Source organism: Gossypium hirsutum, chromosome D03, assembly GCF_007990345.1.
Source record: "Gossypium hirsutum isolate 1008001.06 chromosome D03, Gossypium_hirsutum_v2.1, whole genome shotgun sequence".
Taxonomy (NCBI): Eukaryota; Viridiplantae; Streptophyta; class Magnoliopsida; order Malvales; family Malvaceae; genus Gossypium; species Gossypium hirsutum.
Window position 1 is genome coordinate 2,603,977 of NC_053439.1, and position 14,045 is coordinate 2,618,021.

The 14,045-nt window shown below is 29.1% G+C and overlaps 1 protein-coding gene across 2 annotated transcripts; it reads left to right on the top strand.

Annotated features, from left to right (window-relative positions):
• The first annotated feature begins 7,676 nt into the window (after positions 1 to 7,676).
• On the top strand, positions 7,677 to 9,452 carry LOC107932545 (cyclin-D3-3). Of its 2 annotated transcripts, XM_016864588.2 has the most exons (4): positions 7,677 to 8,375; positions 8,474 to 8,675; positions 8,751 to 8,881; positions 8,960 to 9,452. In XM_016864588.2, the coding sequence occupies exons 1-4, from the start codon at positions 7,902 to 7,904 to the stop codon at positions 9,233 to 9,235; spliced, it is 1,083 nt and encodes a 360-aa protein (XP_016720077.2). In that variant the 5' UTR covers positions 7,677 to 7,901; the 3' UTR covers positions 9,236 to 9,452. The 2 variants fall into 2 exon arrangements, with proteins under 2 accessions (XP_016720077.2, XP_016720076.2); XM_016864587.2 differs by having other exon boundaries at positions 7,752 to 8,375; positions 8,751 to 9,452.
• Positions 9,453 to 14,045: the final 4,593 nt, after the last annotated feature.

Here is a 14,045-nt window from a genome sequence, read left to right on the forward strand (position 1 = left end):
ATTTGTGTCCCAAAATGATTGCGTTTTTTTGCACGAAAGGTTGCGTACATGGTTAAAATTCAAGTAAAGGAAAATATTTTCAGCAAAGAAAACCGAACCTGAACAAGTAGTACAATTTCAGATTTAAGCAAAGTCTAAATTCGGTATCCGTAGATGGTTGATTTAGCAGCAAAAAACAATAAAATGTACCATCTTAGCAGCAAAAAAAAATGAAAAGGTACAATCTAATTAGCTGCAAAAGCCAATTAAAATCCTTTATATCCTAAATCCAAAACCATTTAAATTACAAAACCTAAGTAATGTTTTCTAAACTTATGCATTATTTAATCATTTGAACCCATATCAAATCTGAACCTGAAACAAAATTATATGAACTAAAAACTTTAAATCAATTCAGTTCACAATTGCAATTATATTTGATTTCAATTTGGATCTTTACAAACCATGAGAATATTGTATAATAGTTGAAATTATATTCCATAACAGAAATTAATTCAAACACTTAGTACAAAGATGGAGCAAAAAACATCTTCAAGACCAGAACAATAACCAGAAATAAATACAATAAGCAGCAACATTAACCACAACGTGCAGCAAAAAAAGAACTGAATTGATTTTAATCGCTAACATTAATCAGCAACATTAAGCAGAACTTCCAGCAAAAAAGAACTTGCAGCCACATTAACCAAATACCAAATTAGAACAGTCCCAAATACAAATATACCAATTATAAAAACAGTCCAAAATCAGATGTCAATTTATAAAACGAAAAAACAAATAAAATAAAGGATCAACTTACCTTCTGGTTATCTACCCTTTCTATGTATTGCTTCAAACCAGTGAGAGGTACCAAATTTGCAGACTAGATTGCCAAAACTAAAATGCTGCAACCAAAGGAAAGAAAAAATTAACTAAGGAAAAACTAAACTTGTTCAACTTCATAACTAAAACAAATTTACATGAACTTAAGTGAAAAATCAACTGTCAAATTATCTAAATCAAAATATTATTATAGAGTATTTTATATATAAAATTTTCTTAAATTTTATACTGATTAAACCTAAATTTATACTGATTAAACCTAAGTAGAAAGACTTTAAACAAAAACAAGGTTTACAATATGCTGCAAAATCCTTTTTAATTAATCAATTAACTGCAACCACAAACAAATTAAAAAAAATATATACATAGAAAATTAATTAGGCATTCGAAAGCATACCATTCCTCTGTCAAAATGTAAGACAGTTACTGCTTAAAACCCTAAACAAAATAATTCCGTAAAGCTAGATTTAAGAGATCCGAATTTCATACCTAAACGAAGACGAAAAGTTCTGGAAATCGGGCCGGATGTGATTCCACCGTACTAAAAATTTCCACTGTTTTATGTGTTCGGCAACCCTAAATCCATGGACGAAATGGATTGTTAACGATATTTAACCCTAAACACGAAAAAAAGAGGGAAATCAAACCGCTTCGTGCTTACCCCAAAAACTATTCCACTGTTCGTCTTCCTCTAAATGCTGTGAAGATTTGAACGCACTATACCGACGAAATGAAGAATCGAATAGACTAAATAACTCCGTCAATGTCTCGAATTAAGGGAGTGGAGGAGATATTGGCTAAGGAAATTAGGGATTTGGAAGGGGAAGGGGAAGGAAGCTGAGTTTAGGGGCTGGGTATGGGTTTTAGGGTTTGAAAGGGGTCAAAATATGTGACGCCAAGCAGAACGACGACGTTCTGAATAACAGAACTGTTCCTCAACTGAAACGGCGACGTTCTGAACATTTTGTAAAAAACATTTGTGGCCTTTTCATACTAAACGCCGCTAAAGCTTACAGTTGCGGTGTTTTAAATACAAACACCACTAAAGAGTTCAAATCATTCACAAAAACATATACGGATTTGTGGCGTTTCTATAAAAAAACGCCACTACTGTATACCTTCTGTGGCGTTTTTCATACAAACGCCACTAAAATTCAAATTCATGTAACGAAACGGTGACGTTCTGAACATTTTGTAATACACATTTGTGGCGTTTCTATACCAAACGCCGCTAAAGATCACATTTTGCGGCGTTTTAAATAAAAACGCCAGTAAGGAGTTCAAATAATTTAAGAAAACGACGCCGTTTTCGTACAGAGAAACATTTATGTATTTGCGGCGTTTCAATATAAAACGCCACTATAGCATACCTTCAGTGGCGTTTTTAATACGCCACTAAAATTCAAGTTCCTTTAGCCAAACAGCGCCGTTTTACGTAATTTTAAACACATTTTTGCGGCGTTTCTGGCCGAAACGCCACTAGAGTAAATAATTTCCAAATATTTAATAATTTAAAAAAATTAAAATATCATACAAAAATATGACAATATTATTTTTAATTCTATTAAATGGGAAATTTGATTTTTAGTGGTGGTTTTTTATTAAAATTTAAGGTAGGAACTTAATCCGTGATAGTGTCTGTATTTTTCTAAAACATCAAATTAAAAATTAAATTCGGTGAAGTCAAGTTGTAATCTTCAAAAATACTAAATAACCTAGACCCTAAACCACAACCCTTATCCCCTAAACCACAACCTTTATCCCCTAAACCCTAAATCATAAACTTTATTCCTTAGACCTTAAACCTTAAACTGGTTTAGGGTATAACCTTAAACTTTTAACCCTAAACACTAAACCCTTAACCCTTGATCCTAAATTGACCCAGACCCTCTTATCCCTTCAACCCTAAATCTTAAACCTATAAATCATAAACCATGACCCTTAACCCTTTAACACCTACACCTTAGGCCCCGACCTCAAATGATAAACCACAAACCATAATACATAACCCTTAATCATATCCCCTAAACCTTCAATCATAAAACATTAACTATAAACCCTTAACCCCTAACATTTAACCCTAAACACATAAACCTTAGACCCTAACCATTGCACCATAATCTCTAAACCCCTAACTCAGCCTAAACCTTAAACCCTAAATCATAGAACATATAAACCTGCTTAAATCCTAAACCCTAATCATAAAACATATATAAACTATAAACCTTATATCTTAAACCTCAACCCTTAAACAATAAACAATAAACCGTAAAGCCTAAATCCATAATCCCTAAATAGCCAATGCATTGAAAGCTCAACAAAAAAAAATAGTTTTGCTTAACAATTTGCGGCGCTTCCCCAAAACGCGCCACTAATGTCTCTAAACCTCCGCCACAAAACAACGCCGTTTGCTTAAATCTTTTTGCGGCGCTTACAAAAAAGCGCCGCTAATTCTTAACTTATGCAGCGTTTTTAAAGGTTGCACCGCTAATGTACCTAAACCTATACAACAAAACGAAGTCGTTTTAATTAAAATTATTCAACATTGCATCTAAGCTAATGCTTGACATTTGCGGCGTTTTTAACAAACCGCCACTAATGTTCCTAAGCACAACAGAAAACAACGGCGTATGCATAAAACTTATTGCGGCACTTAATTAGAAGCGCCGCTAATGGTTTACTTTAGCGGCGATTTCATATAAGCGCCACCATAGTGTATAAAACTCATCACGAAAACGACGTCGTTCGGTAAAATCTTTTGTGGCGTTCCAGTAAAGCGCTGCTAATGAATGGCTTCAGCGGTGCTTCATTTAAAACGCCACTATTTCTCTATAAAATTTAATAGAAAACGGCGTCGTTCGCTGGAAAACTTTGTGGCGCTTTTGTGAACGCGCTGCGAATACAGGATCTTTTGCGGCGTTTACTTATAAACGCCACTAATGTAATCAAACATAAATCAATACGGCATCGTCTGTTAATCACTTTTGTGGCGCTTCTGGATAAAGCGCCGCTAATGTTTGTCTTTTGCAACGTTTTCATTGAAGCGCCACTAATGTCTTTGAATCTGACCATGAAAACGGTACCGTTTACCTAACTTATTTGCGGCGCTTTTGGGTAATCGCCGCTGTTGCTTGTAATTTGTGGCGTTTTTTAACACTCGCCACTGTTGCTCGGTTTTTTGTGGCATTTGGATTTTAAATGCCGCTAAAGGCCTCTTTTGGTGTAGTGTAACCTTGTTGACATATGACATACATATGCACATATAATAATATGAAAACACATTTTAAAATATTCATTATTAACATTCATAATCAACTACACATGAATTAAAATATTATTTTCTGTGAATTCAGTTGTAAATTTAAACGTTAAATGTCAATTTAAATAAAATGAAAAGTGCGTATTTACAATTCATGAATTAAATTATGAATAAATGTACACATCGTAACATGCTAAAATTAAGACATCGTTAATAAATTTACGAGAATTATTTCATTTTATAACATGTTAGATCTAAATTATCTATTCAATAAATACACATATATTTATAATTTGATCCACATGTTTTAATATATGCTCCGCGTTAAAATTTGGAATAACATTTAATGCTCAAATTCATGATCGGGTTAGTAGAAAAACCTTAATAACACAATTCTCAATTAAAACATTTTGAAATCTAAAAATCAGTTTAGCATTTGGATCGTTGCTTGATGGTATATCAATTCATAAAAAAATTATTAGTTAAAATATGCCACAAGTTCCGGTACTCTTCGTAAATTTGAAATTTAGCTCTTCTATATTTTAGATTTAAAAATTCAGGTCAAATTATTAACACTATTAAAATTATTTTGTAAAATTCAAGTATTACAAACATTAGTTTTTGGTTACATTGTTACTAAGTTTTGTTTTTTTATTTCAAAATGTTATACTGACCAATTTAAACAAAAAAAAAATAACAATGTTAACAATTGAACCTGAAATTTGAAATTTGAAATTTGAAATGTAAAGAGGCTAAATTCTAGAAAAATAAAAATATAGAGACTAAATTATAAATTTATGAAGAATACATGAACTTACGGCAAATTTTAACAAAAAAATTTACCGTTTTATAATAAAACCACTAAAATTAGCTACGCACTTAAAAATTTAACTTTTTATTCCTTATTTTCATTTCAAAATATACATTTTGTAGAGGTTAAAATATATAATATATTTTTCGTAAATTTGGAATTTAGTTCTCATACTTTTTTTCATGAATTTGAAAAGTAGAAAATTTAATTTAAGAAAAAAATATATAATGCATTTTGTCTATTTTTTTCGTAGGACATAAAATTACAATTATATGTCGAAATATTCAAAATTTCAACTTTAACCAACAACACGGAAATCTTATTTGTATTTAGTACAATTTTATTAGGTATAACAACAATGTTAATAATTGAACCTGAAATTTAAAATTTGAAATTTGAAAATTGAAAAGTAAAGAGGCTAAATTCCAGAAAAATAAAAATATAGAGGCTAAATTATAAATTTATGAAGAGTACATGAACTTACGGCATATTTTAACAACAAAATTTTCCGTTTTATAATAAAATCACTAAAATTAGCTACGCACTTAAAAATTTAAATTTTTATTCCTTATTTTCATTTCAAAATATACATTTTGTAAAGGTTAAAATATATCATATATTTTTCATAAATTTGGAATATAGTTCTCATACTTTTTTTCATGAATTTGAAAAGTAGAGAAACTAAATTCCTAAAAATAAAATTATAAGGACTAACTTTTAAATTTATAAAGAGTACATGAACTTATTACATATTTTAACCATGTAAAAAATATAAAATTTTTATCTACATAAGTACTGGTTACTGATTTTAAAAAGAAAACCATGCTTTTTCAACTCCCAAAGTGACAGACTTCCGTTTTAAACGGTCAACGCATACCCCCGTAATTTTTTTTAAAAAAAGCATCCCTCGTAAGCGCGTCTTTATCACATTCAGTGGAATACTTTAGATATTCAGAGCGTGTTGTTCACGAACGTTTCTGTGAAAGTGGTGTTATAACAAAGTGACAGAATTGGGGACACCATGATACGCTTTTTGGTATGATGTAAGAAAAATTCACGATACGAATCGCTTCCTTTTCTTTTTCTTTTTATTTAAATAAAAAATATTAAATAAAATTCATAAAATAATAGCAAAAAAATCTATCCATAGTATCAAATAATAATTAGTGATATAAGAAATTTTTATAATTTAATTAATATATTTGGAATATCAAGAATACCCTTAAAATATCAAAATTACTTTTATTAACTCCAATAACTTCAAAAAAAAATTGAAAATATAAAGTATATATTATTAAAATGAAAAAAAAGCTGAAATATTAAAATTTAAAGTTTAATATTCCTTTTTTAATAAATAAAACTGATGATTTTTTTATAATAAATCATTTTGACATTTTACAATTTTTTAATTTTTTTTTATATTTTTATATGAACAGAATTAAATTCATAAATATTTTTATGAATTAATTTACAATAATGCTTACTATTATCAAAATTAATCTTTAATAAATTGAATAATTAACTTAATTATTTTAAATAATAGTGGTAAGCAATAAAATTGGGAAAATTGAAAATTGATTTAATGAAAATGTCGGGTTAATTCGAATTGGTTTTGGTAAAATTTATGATTTATAAATTAAAAATTAATTAATTTGATTGAAATTATAGTTTTATTTATTTATAATCAAATTTTAATAATGCATAATGTAATATAAATTAAAATACTAAAAAAAACCTAACCATTATAATTAAGGTAAACTATCAAAATAGTTACTTTTATTTGTCTCGAGTTACATTTTAGTCATTTATGTTTGAAATGTTACATTTTAGTCACTTACGTTATCGTGTTGTAACATTTTAGTCACTGAGCCGTTAATTTTCGTTAATGGTGTAACGGTAAGCTAACGTGGCACGTTAAATCATCATTTCAAACAAAAAATTTTGGTTAAATTATACAATTAATCCCCATATTTTTTTGTTTTGAACAATTTAATTTTTTTCTTTTATATTCTTTTAACTTTCTTTCTTTTTTCTTCTTTATTTTCCGTTCTCTTCTACTTCTCCCTCTATTTTCCTCCATTCTCCCTTCTCCCTTCTTCATATTCTAATGGCGGTTTAAAGAGCTGCCTCAAATGATTTTCATGCAACCAGACCCTTAAATCCATCATGTGGTTAAATGCTACACATTAACAACCTTTAGTTGACTGTTTGACATAATTTGCAGATGCCTCATGTTTAAAATCTCAATTCTTTGAATTAATTATTAGATCATTCAAGCGAAACAACTTTGTGTATGCCTCATGTTTGAAATCCCATTTCTTTGAATTAATTATGTGAAAAATAGAGATGAAGAACGGAGGAAAATAAAGGGAGAAATAGAATGGAAAAAAAGAAATAAAGTTAAAAGAACATAAAAGGAAAAAAATTTAAATTGTTCAAAAAAAAATAGTGATCAATTATATAATTTAACCTAAAATTTTTGTTTGAAATGATAATTTAACATGTCATGCCATCTTACTATTATATCGTTAACGATAATTAACGGCTCAGTGACTAAAATATTACAACACGTTAACGTAAGTGACTAAAACATAATATTTCAAACATAAGCGACTATTTCAGTAGTTTACCCTTATAATTATAAACCCTTAGACGATAAGACAAATAAGTACTATCTACTTTTATTACTTAATTTCTTTTTTGCACATTTTATTAAAAAAAATTATTATAATTTATGAAACATATCTAAATCTATAAAATAGACCCAAACATTTATTATAAATCATTTTCATAAAAAAAACACATTTATTTTGAATTTTCAATATTAGACCGTAAATTACGCCTTTTGTCATTCATTGTATTTCCATATATATACATATCCAGATTCAAACTATTGTAGAAATTGATGGAAGAGTGAAACAGAAAAAAAAAATGAGATTGAGATTTGCTTTGTTTTTTATGATATTATAATGAAAGGAGAGTATTTAAGTTGTTCTTCTTTGAAAACCCATGGCTCAGCATATTCAAATCCCATCACCATTGATTCTCCAAAAGCTGTATTGCGAAGAAGAAGAAAGCTTTGAAGACGACAATGGAAGTGAAATTTGTGTTGAAACAGTGAAAAAAGAGACATTTTTACCTTCAGTCTTCATTGAAAATGATTGTTTCTTTGAACAAGACGATGAGTTGTTTGTTTTAATGTCTAAAGAGAAACAGACCCACCATGGGTATATTGATGTTAACTTAAACAAGCCACTGGTTTTAGCTCGAAAACAAGCTTTGGGGTTGTTTTTCAAGGTCAAAGAACACTATGGGTTCAATGCTTTAACCATGGTTCTTGCTGTGAATTACTTCGATAGGTTCATTTCAAGCTTGAAACTTCGACAAGATAACCCATGGATGAGTCAATTAGCTGCTGTTGCTTGTTTATCTTTAGCTGCTAAAGTTGAAGAAACTCAAGTACCACTCCTTTTAGACCTTCAAGTATGTTACAATTTTGTGTTTCAAAGAGCTTGTTATTTGGTTATGAAAAATGGGTTTTTCATCTTCTTTTTTGGGTTTTCTTTTTCTTTTTTCTTTAGGTGGAAGAATCAAACTATGTTTTTGATTCAAAAACTATACAAAGAATGGAGCTTTTAGTGTTATCAACTCTTCAATGGAGGATGAACCCTATAACACCAATTTCCTTCTTTAATCACATTACAAATAGACTTGGATTGAAGTCTCATTTACATTTTGAGTTCCTTCATAGCTGTGAACATTTGCTTCTTCTTGTCATTACTGGTAATTTAGTCCAAATTTTAATCTTTAATTATACAATTTGTGCATTTTTTCTAAAATTATTCAATTTGATCCCAGATTCAAGGTTCATGCTTTATATACCTTCAATCTTAGCTGCTGCAACAATGCTACATGTTATTAAAGATATTGAACCATGTCATTACCTCGAATATCAAAAACAACTCATTGGTGTACTCAAGATATGTGAGGTATATAATTACTTTGGGGTTCTTTATCATTGGATCCTGATTGTTTTCCGGATAATCCCTGGTTTCGTTTTCCGACAGGATGAAGTAAATTCGTGCTACGAGCTCATCTCGGAGTTACTGGAAAGCCGAGGCCACAAACGTAAGCGTAGATTGGTCCCGAGCCCGAGTAGTCCTAATGGTGTCATTGATGCATCTTTCAGCTGTGATAACTTGGTTGATTCGTGGGCTGTGACAACGTCTTCGGTTTCGTCATCGTCGTATCCACAATTCAAAAGGACTAGAGCACCGGACCAGCAAATGCGGCTGCCGTCGGTAAACCGTATGTTTGTCGATCTGGTTAGTCGTCCCCCTTAATAGTAATAAGTAGTACTATTAGACATGTCAGTTGTAGGATTCCTTCTGCGTATATTGTTGGTTATTGTTCCTCATGTATGATCTGTATGTGTTTAGTTATTTATTGCCTTCCCAAAAATTGGCTATAACATGGGCCGGAAATTGATCGATATCGTTCGTTGGACCGTCGTAGTCGGTTTCTCTGTTTTTTTAATGGAACGAAATGCATGTTCTTTTATGATTCCTCCAATGTATGATTGTTGAACAAAACATGCATCAATGACATTCCCTGCATCTGCAAATATCTCTGTTTTCCTACTTTCAGTTTTTTATTAGAAAAAGTATCACGGAGGTGACTTTACTAGGAGTCAAACTGTATTTTGGTCTCTCTACTCAAAAAATGAGTAAATTAATCCTGATATGTTAAAGCAAAGAGTAAATTGATCTTTTGTGTTAAAATTTCATTCATTTGTACTGTTAAAAACTGACGTGACTAATGAAATAATCATATAGTGACATATAACATGCCACATGTACCTCATGCTGATGCACAAAGACTAGTTTTTAACAGTAGAAATAGATAAAAGTTTTAACAGAAAGACCAGTTTACCCTTTTATCTAACATATCAGGATTAAGTTTTTTTCATTTTTTAAATAAAGGGGACAAAATGCAATTGTACTCTTAGTACAAAGGTTTCCATGATATTTTTACCATTTAGGATCATATATTACGCAATAGGATTTCATTTTTGAGCTTGAAAACCCTTTATTTTAATGTGATACGCTACGTAAATGCCAAGTAATTTTTTTCCCATCGCGTAACATCTCTCATATCTTTGCTCGAATTCGAGATCATTTTTCATCTTAAAAGCAAAACGTCAAGCTATATTAATGATCAAATGTCATCAAAAATTAATTCATACAAACATTAAATCAAATAATATAACTCATACATTACTCAAAAAGGTGAAACTTAAACCTAGACCATTTCAACTTTGACATTTGAACTAAAGTTGGCAATAATAATAATCCAAGTTAATTTCGGAGTATATAGATTATGAGATTTCTATTAGTGTTTTTTGAATTGAGCTAGGAATTGATCGGTATACCAGTTTGACAAAGAAATCAATTAAGTTTCAAATAAATCGTTTAAAATCAACACAAAATCAACGATCGAACCAGTTTTTTTAAAAAAATTTATTAATTTTTATATTTTTTAAATTATTTAATTATTATTGTACTGATGATTAAATCGATTATTAGATATTTTTAAAACATTAATTTTTATTAAATTTAAATTGAAACAAATAAATAATTATGAGAAATTTCAAATCAATCCATATGGAAGTCAATTATTTGGAGGTTAGTAAGTGGCAGGGAAACAAGTAGGATTGTGCGACTACTATAAGTGGTTTTCGTAAGTTTGACAATGACACAAGTTTTTGCCCACTACCAATTTTTGAGGTTTCACTTTCACTTTCGCCTTCCTGTACCTGATTTTGACACTTCAACCTTTGCTGAAAAGTCAAAATACAGCCTCATGGCTCATATATAGGTTATATATATATTTATATATATATATATTTTCTTCCTTTAATATTTCTAATAGGTTAAAATATGTTATATAATTTTTATGAATTTAATTGATTTTTATTTTTATTTTTAAATTTAGATTCAACTGTTAATACTATTAAATGTGTTTGTGTGATATTTTAGAATTAAAAAAAACCGTCACTTAATAATGATGTAACTAAAAAATGATATCGTAATGAATCTGAATTTAACGAAATAATTTTATTATTATTAATAGTTGAACATGAATTTTGAAACCTAAAAATTAGAAGGACTAAATTCTTAAAAATAAAAGTATATAGATTAATTTCCCAATTTACGAAGAATATAGTGATTTATGGAGTATTTAATTTGTAAGATTTCAAAATCTTCTTAGCAAATAAGATGAAAAAAAGGAATTATAATAGTGAAAGAAATAACCAAAATAACTATTTAAAAAATATATTTAAATTGCTATAGAATTGTTAACAAAATGTACTTCAAATTTTGTTGATTTTTTTTTTAAAAATAGCATGTATTTAATAGTGAGATAGTTTTAATTGCTATAAAATCATATATAACACCAAAAAAAAACTCAAATTTTATTAATTTGTGAAAGTAACAGCTATAAAATTATATAAATGATAAATTGACATTTTTAATGAAGTTTAATATGAATATATATATATACACGTAGCTATTGATATAAAAATAAAATGAAATTGTTAGAGTTGTGACTCAAATTCTTATTAAAATAAAAATAAAATGAAGAATTCGTATAGAAGTTTACTTCTTCTGTTTGATATTGATTTGAATAAGGTGTTTCAACTTTACTGTATTACTTCTATTAGATGTTGATTAGAATAAGGGTATAAATAGACCTAGTCTATACTTCTTGTAATTATTTAAATTTGATATAGTAAATTTTCTTCTCCTCTGTCCGTGATTTTTTTTTTGAAAGGGTTTCTACGTAAAATTTGTGTTCTATTTTTCTTTCATTTCTTTGCGATACATTACCATTGTCGACATTCTATTTTAATTAGAAATTGAAGTAATAATACAATTACAAGTATTATGATCAAATATGTGTTGAATATTGTTGATACAAAAAAGTGGCGTGAACATAATAATCAATTTACATGACGAAGGTGGAGAGTTGTAAGATGGAGATAACGGAGTTGGATAAAGCAAAAAGAGAAGGAAGAAGATGATTTTGGTTATTTAAATAGATTGACATTAGGCTTTTTGATAGTTCAATCAATCGGCTTGTCATTCATCAATCCCCTGTTAATTCGAGAAAGTAATGTCACATTATTGAATTGTAAAGTATGTAAGTGACAAGTAATAGATATCTTATTGAAATAGCTAGATTATCAAGAGTAACTAACAATCTAGTAAAATAGTTCGCTTCGGAAAGAACATTGGCAAACTAGGTTAGACAATAGAGGTAGTAGTCATGGTTGTTTGAACAAATCAGATTGACCAATCGAACAAGTTGGAATAATTTTTCTGGAGAAAGGCTATTGATATGGACTAATTGAATCAAATAGTTGAACCATATTCTTTTTTATAATTTTTAATGATTTATTTAATCGAATCGATTTGACCACCAATCAAGTATCGAAAATCTTAGCATTAATTTAGAAAAATTAGTTGTTAGAAGTATTTCTAGTAAGAGGTCATTAATACTGATGGTGGTCCGTCCCGTGTATATGTAGCAAATATCAATATTTAGAAAAATGAAAAATAGGAGAGAGATTTAAATTAGTGAACTTATTGCAACTTTATAAATGTGCCAGCTCAAGTCACTTAATTTTCTGGGCATTACTTCAAAAATGAAAAATAAGGTCATTTTCTTATAGTTTGGTAGGAATTTATGGGTTGTCCTTTTGGATTCAATATTTTGCCTCATTTACTCTAAGGAAACATGTTTAGGTTTTTAATCAATTTGGTCCTTGCTTTTAAAATTTTATGTCCTAAACAAACACTACATTACAACCAGTCGTTTCAACACAAACATCAATTTGAAAACATCATTCTTCATGGCTTTTGTTTATTTTTGTTATTTTAAGTTAAATTACAATTTTAATCTCTCTACTATACTCCAATTTGAGATTTAATCTTATATTTTAAATTGACGTAACTTTTTTCAAAATAACTAATGGTGGCAACTACTAGAACAAAAATAATATTATAAAAAATGAGGATCAAATTATATAAAATTAAAAATATAGGGACTAAATCCCAAATCTGTGCTTAGTAGTAGAATAAAACCATAATTTGATTTTTTTTATTCCACGCCAATTCTTTTACCCAAAACCTTTGAAGTTTCATTCACCAATAGAGTCTGGAGATAAAATTTAAAACCCCAATTAAGAATAACAGTGTTCTGTTGAGAGATTCATCGACTCCATAAAAACGACAATTCAATAATTTCCCTCACCTGATACTTTCATAGACATTTTTTGCAAGCAGTAATAAATTGTACCTACCGGCAAAAAAACAACTGAATTGATGACACCAGAACTTACAAGTCAAACAGAGTTCTGCCCCCCACATCTACCTAACACTAAAAAACAGTATAATCAGTGTTAATTTTACACAACTGGATTCATCAATTTCATTTTGAAAAGGAGAAAAGAAAAGGGGAGTAAATTCTGCGTGTTTCCCTCAGGTTTTCTCGCCATCCAAACAGTGCTCAAATCTCTGTTACGCCATAAAAGCCGAAAGAGAATTTTGCACCATGTAAAAGAGAAAACTATACCCTCCTGTCTTTTTTACCATGGCAGTAAAAATCGAATGCAACTATTTGGATAACTAAGTTAAATCTATACTAAGGAATAGACACGGAGAACTGGTGACTGCTGTTTAAAAACGGGGTACCTTTTTTCCCTTTTTTCCATAGCTTAACCCGAGCACATTCAGGTGTTAGATCACATCAAATCTAGTGTATGGTCCTCTTGAGTGCATTCTTGTAAAATTAAATGAGATTGAATTTGCATATTCTTGTAAAATTAAATTTGCATTGGAAATATAAAATTTAAATATAAAACTCAATCTCATTTATTTTTTTTTATTTTTTTCATATACTGATATCTAATTCTAACACGAAAAAAAATTTAAAATTGTACTGGGTGTTGGCCATTGACAGGCCAGAATCCAAAATTTTTTATTTTTATTTTTTTCATATACTGATATCTGATTCTAACACAAAAAAAGAATTTTTTTTAAATTGTACTGGGTGAAAGCCATTGACAGGCTAGCACCCAAAATTTTCTTT

What these genes read in the sequence shown, in the direction of transcription:
- LOC107932545 (XM_016864587.2), top strand. Translation starts at nt 7,902, where the DNA reads ATGGCTCAGCATATTCAAATCCCATCACCATTGATTCTCCAAAAGCTG. An exon ending in CACTCCTTTTAGACCTTCAA is followed by an intron (nt 8,376 to 8,473) that starts GTATGTTACAAT and finishes TTTTTTCTTTAG; the next exon opens with GTGGAAGAATCAAACTATGT. An exon ending in GCTTCTTCTTGTCATTACTG is followed by an intron (nt 8,676 to 8,750) that starts GTAATTTAGTCC and finishes ATTTGATCCCAG; the next exon opens with ATTCAAGGTTCATGCTTTAT.